This window comes from Aquarana catesbeiana, linkage group LG10, assembly GCF_042186555.1.
Source record: "Aquarana catesbeiana isolate 2022-GZ linkage group LG10, ASM4218655v1, whole genome shotgun sequence".
NCBI classification, from domain to species: domain Eukaryota; kingdom Metazoa; phylum Chordata; class Amphibia; order Anura; family Ranidae; genus Aquarana; species Aquarana catesbeiana.
The window spans coordinates 180,752,911-180,762,216 of record NC_133333.1 but is presented as its reverse complement, the minus strand read 5'-3'; the positions used below and the strand labels follow the sequence as shown (position 1 = coordinate 180,762,216).

The 9,306-nt window shown below is 41.1% G+C and overlaps 1 protein-coding gene across 1 annotated transcript in view; it reads left to right on the top strand.

Annotated features, from left to right (window-relative positions):
* The first annotated feature begins 208 nt into the window (after positions 1 to 208).
* CA6 (carbonic anhydrase 6) overlaps positions 209 to 9,306 on the top strand; it is a 35,116-nt gene continuing 26,018 nt past the window's right edge. The window contains exons 1-2 of the mRNA XM_073603022.1: positions 209 to 365; positions 4,333 to 4,515. Coding sequence (XP_073459123.1) covers positions 278 to 365; positions 4,333 to 4,515 — 271 coding nt within the window. The 5' untranslated portion in view covers positions 209 to 277. The remainder of the gene's footprint in view (positions 366 to 4,332; positions 4,516 to 9,306) is intronic.

The following is a 9,306-nucleotide window of genomic DNA, read 5'->3' as shown; positions in this document are numbered from 1 at the left end:
ACCGACTCCATAAACCAGGCTAATAAAACCTAACCAGCTTCTGTGTGTCAATCAATTAAAGCCTCTTATGGGTAGATCTGCGAGTTATATGAACTCTCTTTCCTCTATCTAGGTAAATAGAAGAGAGAAGTGGGTGGGTGGGGTGGGCTGGCCTATTTGTAGAGTGGGAGGGAGAATCATCGTTTGCAGACTTTTAAATTGGTATTTACACATACAGAGCTGTAGAATATAAGCCAGGTCACCATCCTACGAGACACACACACACACTATACCAGCCATGAGGTGCTCCATGCAGCTGAGCTTCTATATACTTCTCTCTCTCTTCTTCATTTGTCACTCCCATGTAGTGGAATGGACATACCAAGGTAAGACCTATGTGAGAATAACACAAATAAGTCTGTAACTTTTTGTTGGGTTCTTTGTCTATCCTTTATAGGGTAACTATGAAAAATGATAACCTTGTTATTCTATAGTGTATTGTTTAACATTGTATTTATACTGTCTAATGATAATGAGTAAACCGATATGTTTTTATAGTATGGGATTGCCAAAAAGCATTAATTCTTAATTGTCAGCTCTGCCAATTGGGATTGCATAGAACAGAAAAGAGTAGCATATACAAGGACTCATATAACAAGTTTGTATTAAATTTGTTTTCAATATTGATAACAAATATTGATCAATTGTCCTTTCTAATTTTTCCATTTATTCATTGCTGCTTTTGCTTTTTAACAGATGAATTACTGTTATATAGAGGATTTTGAGGTATCTGGCCATAACTTATTAACATTAACCTGCATGTTTGGGTAATCATGCTTTTGTGCCTTTTCATTGAAAAAAAAAATAGTTGCCAGCATAAGTTTAAATCTTTGTTTGTCTCAGGGGTGAGAAAGCCTGTTCCTGTTGAGTCTTTCTTCACTTGCTGGATCTGAAACTGATCTCACACACAGATCACACACATCAATTTTATGTCTTATTTGGAGCCAAATTTAATTTTTGGAAATATTAATTTCAGTGAATATTCTTTCAATCGTACACTTGTTTTTTAATATCTTTACATTCAATCCAGTGAAAATGATTGTCCACAATAAGTGTCTATTCAATTGTCTATTATATTTTTTTAAACCAGGTACATTTTTTGTAGTGCACTAACAAATGCGACCAGTATGGTTTAGTCACCTTCCCTCCCTTCTCCTCCCCCCAACCACAAAAAATATAAATACAAAAATGATAACTATACTTAACTTCTCAGAAACATACATTAGCCTTCATCTGTTGTCCATTGATTAGTAAACACTGTATATTATATATATTGACAGGATATGCTCCTATTAATTTAGCAGCTGTCATATAAAAGAGATATATCTGTGAGAGCAGATGTAGCACAACAACAAAGAAGATATGAAGAGGTCTATCACCCCAACTAGTGCAGACAACCCAAGGGGTGCCAGGAAGTAAAAAACAAAAGAGGTCAAGCTATTTTGGGATATTAGTCTAATAGTAATTAATGAGAGGGGCTAGACCAGGAACTTTTAGTCAATCCCTCCACAGTTTTTCAAATTTATCTGGACAACCCCTTCTATGGCAGAATACAATAGCTCATTGGTAGCAATTCCCCCATCCACATTGAAAGACTGTCCTGTGTACAGGTGTCCACACCATGAGCAGAATCAACTCGTCATCCATTAAGCTAAGCAGGTACAATTTAGGGTCTAGAAGAAATGTGGTGTGAAAAAACATGTTAACCATGCTCAACACATCTGACCAGAAGTAAAAAAAAAGCTTCGGGCATCTCCAGAGCTTTTTAGATTTTTTTCAAATTCTTTATTTATAAGATTTAACAAAGTCACAGATGTATCAGTAGAAATTGGCAGATTGTGCATTTTATAAGTATCCAATTACATATTCATACAGGTCATTGTCATGCCAGGGCTCTATAGTTAGATACAGGTCAGCTTTATCATCACAGGACATTGTAGTTATAGATCATATGTTTAAGGTGTAACCAATATAGAAGGATTGGGGAGGAGAGTGTAAGGCCCCTTTCACACGGGCTGTCCGATCAGGTCCGTCTGTCAGTTTTTCAAGCAGACCTGAGCCAACCCTCCAGCCTCTTCTGTGGAGCGGCGGATGTCAGCGAACGAAAATCCCAAAATTTGGGTTGTCTCCAGAAAAGTAATAGAGGGGAAATCTTCCAATGGGGACACTAGTTCTCGTGACCTGGGGGTCCCCAAGGAATGCCCTTCATTTGCAGGGATTCCCTCTCACTTTCTGTTTGGTTATGGGACAGAAAGTGAAGGGAATAGCAAAAAGAAAAAAAAAAAAATCTGACAGGTGTTATAACTCTCCCTTATTCTATCCAAAATGGTAAAAAAAGTTTTGCCTATAGTTCGACTTTAAGGGAAAGAAACCTAAAAAAAGACAACAAATGCAGCCAACATATCTAAGAATTGGTAAGCTGAAATATGATAAATGTTCACCTTTGGGTTTAAAGGATAAGTTCACCTTTGTAGAAAAAATAAATATGCATTTATTAACTTTTCCTGAAGAAATCTGGAAAGCATTGCACCCACAATCAGTAGATCACAGGTGTAATGTGGGCGCTTTTGCAGACATGTCCTCCAGCTTTCAGCTCATACCTCTGTACAGGCTATCTGTTTGAAAGAGGGAGGACATGTCAATGGACTATGAGAGCGCTCATCAGCACCCCCCCCCCCAAAACCATAGAAACTACAAGTCCATCTGCCATCTGGAATATGGTAGTTGTAGTTTATTAGTCAGTGTAGTCCCTCCCGCTATCAAGTGAATCAAACTAATCTAATAAAAATTGCAGCTAGACCTAAAGTGTATACAGTGCACAAAATTGGTGTAGGATTAAAAAATGATCAGCACAACTTAATAGAATAAATGCATGTTACCTGTGAACAAATGAAAAAATCTATGTAAAATATAATCCTGTGCAAAATAGAATTCCTGTGCAAATTTATGCAATGAAGTGTACTGTGCAAGATGACAATAAATATTGCAAGATACAAAATAAACTCCTGTGTAAATAACGTAACGTGCAAATAGCTAATAGATAGATAAACAAACTGTGCAAATCAGCATGAAGTCCCAGATAGCTCAAATATATAGAACTATATAGTATAATAATAGTCCACTGTGTTTAAAATAAACAAATAAATAAATAAAGTGCTGAACGTGTCATCAAAGGGTATCTTCAATCGGGGATCTTCATAAACACCACTTAATGCTCTCTGGACCCTTACCTCAATATGAAGTATATAGAGCGTTGGCAATCAGCTTAGCTGGGGGACATCTATGGCTCTCCTGACCTTTAGAGACAGTGATAGCCAGTGGTGTTTCTCCAAATAGTGTATTCCAAATGATGGGTTCCGGATTCACAGCCATTCACGGAAAACGGGGATATAAGGGGATAAAAAAAGTATCTCCCATAGTGCAAACCGTTTAAATGATGAATTTATAAAATAGCCAAATGGACACTTACAAAGAAAAAGGTAAAAAGCAGCAGAAATGTGGAATATACAGCATTGCAGACACCTCTTACATCACTTCCGGTTCATTCGATATCCGGCCACTCCCTATGCATTATGTCACGTGACTTCATCAGGGCACTATGAAGTGGGGGATAAAACATATCGAGAGCGACCTCAGGAACTTAATATGTACAGTCTGAAAGAAAAAGAAGGGAAAGGGGAGACATGACTGAAACTTTCACATACGTCAAGGGGGTGAATAAGGTTCAGGAAGGCAGTTTTTTCAATATTTAATCAAAATCAAGAACACGGGGACATTACCTCAAACTAGCTGTAGGAAAGTTCAAAACGACTCTTAGAAAGTATTATTTTATTGAAAGGGTAGTTGCTGATTGGAATAAACTACCAACAGAGGTAGTGAGACAATCAACAGTAAATGGCTTCAAACATGTTTGGGATAAACATAGAGCTATAGTCAGACAACAATGTTAATGAAAAACAAAAAAAACCCCAGTTAATAAATAAATAAATAAATAAAATGGACAGACTCGATGGACTACTCAGTCTTTTTCTGCCGTCACTTTTCTATTTATATGTTTTAGAGGCATACCCCTTTCTTCAGAGCTAAGCTGACCAGCTTAAACATATGACCATAATATATACTCGACTAACCACTATAGCTATTAGCACCTTCCTGTGGAGACTTACCCCATGGAGGCAAACAGCTTTTACAGTAGAATAGTACAGTAGTTCAGCTATTTATGATAATATAATTTCATTTAACATACACAGGTTATGATTCTATTTAACTGACTATTTTATACACCTTTGACAGAAGGAGAGGTGGATGAAGCAAACTGGGCAAAAAAGTATGTGCTATGTGGAGCAAAACACCAATCTCCCATTGACATCCAAAAAAAGAAAGTTGTGTACAACAATAAAATGTCCTTATTTGAACTTGAAGGGTATGATGGGCCATTGCATGGAGATTTCGCAATCACCAATAACGGTCATTCAGGTAAGTCAGCAACTAAAGTTCACCAAAGGAACTCAAACAGGATTATCCACAATCTCTATGTACTGTTTATCTATGTAGAATATATGCAATATACAGCCTCCCCAGAGCTATTACACCCTGTGCTCAACTTTGGTCAATTCCGAACAGACGGGCACCGCCTTCACCCTAGTGAATTCTTATTTTAGGCACATCCAACATTAGGCACATGCAGCAGTTATTTGATATGATTTTGACCAATCAGAGAACAGAAGCTTCCACTTTGTATAGTGTATATGTCAGCACTCATTTTTTAGCAACCGATATTGCATATTTGTGACAGACACCTGAAACTACACCCTTTCCTTGCCCTTGAAAAATATTGACTAAAATTTCCCATTCTGGTGACCCCCAAATGCTTTGCCAAAGTGGCCTGATCCTGCCAAAATTGTAAGCAGCGGACAACAAAACTCTTTACTATTTGTTTAAAAGGAACACTATTTGCTTAAAAGGTACAATGATGGCAAAGTACAAGCAGTTCTGTTTTTAACCAGCCAAATATATATTTTAAGGGCTTGCATATTAACGCCACCCAAAGTAAAACATTGACTAAAAGGATTAAGCTGTCAGTGTTTTTTTTTTAAATAGTTCATAAATATAGTATATATGCACTAAATTCAAAATCACAGAATACATTCATGTATAGTATTCCTATAAACTTATTAAAAAAAAAAAGTAACAAAAAGGGTTCTTGGCATGCAATTCTGATCCCGTCAATTGTCTACAAAGGTCTGGTAGTCTAGCTAAAAAATTCAATACATACCCATGTGCAGTGGGCAGGCATGGCTTTGTGGGGCATTAGCATGAACTCTGAATACAACATTTAGGTTATATCTTGCTATTAATAGGTAAGTGTTCCAAATGCCCAGGGATGCCACGTCAATGACACAAGCTTCTGATGCTTTGTATTCTCTCTGTGAGTCTAACCATCACTTGTATTTCGTATTTTAAAAAGAAAGCTGTTCAACCTCTATTAAAATCATAGCTGTCAGGGGTGGTAATGGGTTCAGACAGCAAACTTAATGGTGACTCTACATGATTTTAATTTGGAGTGGTCAGTATTCATGGAGACAGGTTTGCTTACATACTTTCCTTACCAGATCAATGACAAGAGTTAATAAAGTCTGGCAATACTATTTTTATAACTTTCTCTTACCTGTTGAGTTGACCTTGGTGTTGAACCAGTTTTCTAAAATGATTGTACAAACATGCATGTTCTCAATTTGAAAATGCGCCTACTTATGCCTCTGGAGAGAGAATCACATATTAGCAGAATATGTTAAAGATGCCTGCTGAGGTTGGGCATCTTCCTTGGTCTAGGCATTTACAAATTGCCTACAGAAATAGAGAAAATTTGTAAATGCCTAGACCAAGGAAGATGCTGAACCGCAGCAGGCATCTTCCTTGGTTTAGGTATTTACACTTTTTCTCTATTTCTGTAGGCACTTTTACATGCACCTTTGGCAACTAAAGGCAACATTGTTTCTCCTGCTCTTTGAGACTTAAGGGCGTGTGCTTGCCTCTTTATACATGAAATAAATGTTTTTGACACAGGAATAAGTTTAATGGGGCCTAAGAGGATTTCTTATGTAGCCTTACCCTTGAGACACACCTGCCAAGAGAAAAGAAAGGAGGCAATGAAGAGATTTCTCAAGGGTGGCTCCAAATAACAATTTAACAGTTTAACTTCAGGAATTACCTTTATTGCATACCTTTTTTTTAAAACTTTGTTTGTTGAAAAAAATGCACATACAAATTACACCTGTCAAGCCAATACAGAGGCGACATACTGTCCAACAAACAGCTTATACAAAGGGATTTGTCACAGCACTGGAGTATTAAAGCTTGTAAATTCCATACATACCGAAGCAACAAATGGGTACAATAATGTATATGCACAATCAGAGAAATCAAACAGGAAGGAAAAAACTTCCATTAAACAAGTAACAAAGGAAAAAAACAGAGTAAGTTCGGATATAAGAATACCACACTCATTTATGTTATTAGACTGTGTGTGCCCACCCAGGCACCCATCACCACAAAGAGATACTAAAAGAAAAAGAAAGAGAAGGGCATAATGCTAGTCATTGTTCCAAAAATCGTAACAACACTCTAACCTCCAGCCCAAAAGGGGGTTGTAGCAAGAACAGAGGGGAGGGTTCTTTAATGCATACCTACATTGGTCCAGCTTGGCAGAATGTAAGTGTGCATATCTCATACCTGTTGAGCAGCTGGGGAAGCTGATAATCACTGTAGTGGTCAGAACCACTACAATGAATTCTACAGTGTTTCCCCGAAAATAAGCCCGGGTCTTATAATATTTTGTTAGCCAAAAACACACTAGGGCTTATTTTCGGGGTAGCGATTACCATGCAATGTGCTGTCTTCCCAGTGGTTGCAAAAGGCCAAAATCCATTCTATGGATCACATAATGCAAAAGGTGTGTGTTTCTGCAATGAAACCATGCAAATACCTTCTTTCATGGCCTGCCTGAGCTGTCTTCCACCTCTTCGAGCACTGCAGAAGGAGGAGGGGGCGACATCCCTCTGACACCTGGGAGAAGAGGAGAGCTGAGCCCTGAGTCCAGGGCAGCCATCAGAAATTTTGAAGCCCCTTACACAACTTTAGGCCTGGCCCCCCTCCCATTAGTTTTAACGGTGCTTTACCATCGTTTCAGCTGCACTTTTCGGGCGCTTTTCGGCAAAAAAGAGCTAAAAGTGCCCGCAAAGTGCTGCTGCTGAATGGCTTTGCAGGCGCTTTGGCAGCGCTGCCCATTGTTTTCAATGGCAGGGGCGGTTTAGGAGCGGTGTATTCACCGCTCCCGCACCACCCCAAAGATGCTGCTTGCAGGAATTTTTTTTCCTGTCCTGCAAGCGGACCGCTCCAGTGTGAGAGCACTCGGGCTTTCACACTGGGGCTGCAGAGAAGGCAGTTTACAGGTGCTATTTTTAGCACAAAAAACGCCTTTAAAAAAGGCCTCAGTGTGAAAGTAGCCTAACAGGACAGATTCTATAATTAGCAGACCCACATGAAAAGTTACCTGGGGGGGGGGAGATACATAAATTGTGAGATCAAAGTAATTCAGACACTACCTGTAAGACCCCTTTCACACTGAGGCGCTTTGCAGGGGCTGTAACGCTAAAAATATCGCCTGCAAAGAGGGCTTTCACACCGAGGGCTTTCACATTGGAGTGGTGTGCTGGCAGGATGGAAAAAAGTCCTGCCAGCAGCATCTTTGCAGCGCATTAAGAGTGGTGAATACACTGTTCCTAAAGTGCCCCTGCCCATTGAAATCAATGGGCAGTGCAGCCGAACTGCTGGCAAACCGCAGCGGTGTTTTAACCCTTTCTTGGCCACTAGTGTGGGTTAAAAGCACCCCGTTAGCGGCCAAATAGCACCGCAAAATTGACGGTAAAGCGCCACTAAAAACAGCGGCGCCTTTACCCCCGACGCACCCACCGCCCCAGTGTAAAAGGGGCCTAACATTAACATTCCACTTAGTACATGTGTGTACAGACACAGCTACTCACCAGAATCTGTAGAGGGGAGGAGCCAGGACATCGATGCAGAAAGAGGTAGAAAGGAGCCCTGTCATTGCATGTTGATGACTGGAGGGTCGTGTCAGGGAGAGCTCTTCCTGCCAATCACCTCTGATCCCTCCTCAGCACTCTGCTCCCCATCTCCTCCATCTGCTGCGGGGATGAGCTCTGTGGAATGTAAGCAGCAATCTCTGTCTTCTCCTGCCGCTTGATTTCCTCAATGTCTGCAGACTGCAGCTCTACCACTTGTGATGTGAAGGAAAATAGGCACTGGGGGGAGCGGCAGGAGGAGAACATCAGATGAGACCAGCAGGAGCCCCTCCTTTCAGTTCTCTTCCTTTGAGACCCTCCATACTTTCGGTCACTCCACCACACTTCCTGATTGCCGGGGCAACGCCAAGCTCACTCCTCACAGGTGCCGCAGATTAGAAGCCTCCGGATGCACTTCTGCTGCGATTGGTGGAGGGGGAGGTGGGCGGAAACTTTTCCGCCCACCTCCCCCTCCACCAATCCCAGCAGAAGTGCATCTCAAGGCGTCTAATCGGCGGTGCAGTGAGGAGTGAGCTTGACGTTACCCCGGCAACCTGGAAGTGTGACGGAGTGACCGAAAGTGGCTGTCAGGCAGCAGATGGAAATACCTTGGGGGCCCAAGTCGCTCGGCACATCTGGGCCCCTTGGGATGACCGGGCCCCTTATATGAGTGTGGACTGTACCCCCCTGATGGCGGCCTGCCTACTTGGCACTTCCATGGCCCACCCCGAGCTGTCTTTCCCACTCTGAGCAATGCAGGGAGGAGGGCCAAGATTCCCCGCTGACAGCTGAGAGAAGAGAAGATCGCCTGAGTGCCAAACTGCGCCACACAGACATGTACTAGTGCAGGAGATTGGACTGTAGAATTGCACAACCAACTTAAACTAGAGCTTATTTTCAGGGTAGGGCTTATATTACAGCCCTCCCCGAAAATCCCTCTAGGTCTTATTATCGGGGTAGGCCTTTTTTTGGGGGGAAACACATTATGATGTTTCCTATCCTGATGGGGTTCTGTGTAAGTGGCTTTCCTCTGCACAGTGACCACAGGTGGTTGCTAGCTCAGCACTGCCACAGTTCGCAGAATGCATTGCATCTTTTTCAATGCATACAAAACATTCTCTGATTGGACGATGTGAAAAGGAAGGGCAGTAATTATACAAATTGTCCAATCAGAGAATGCCATGTA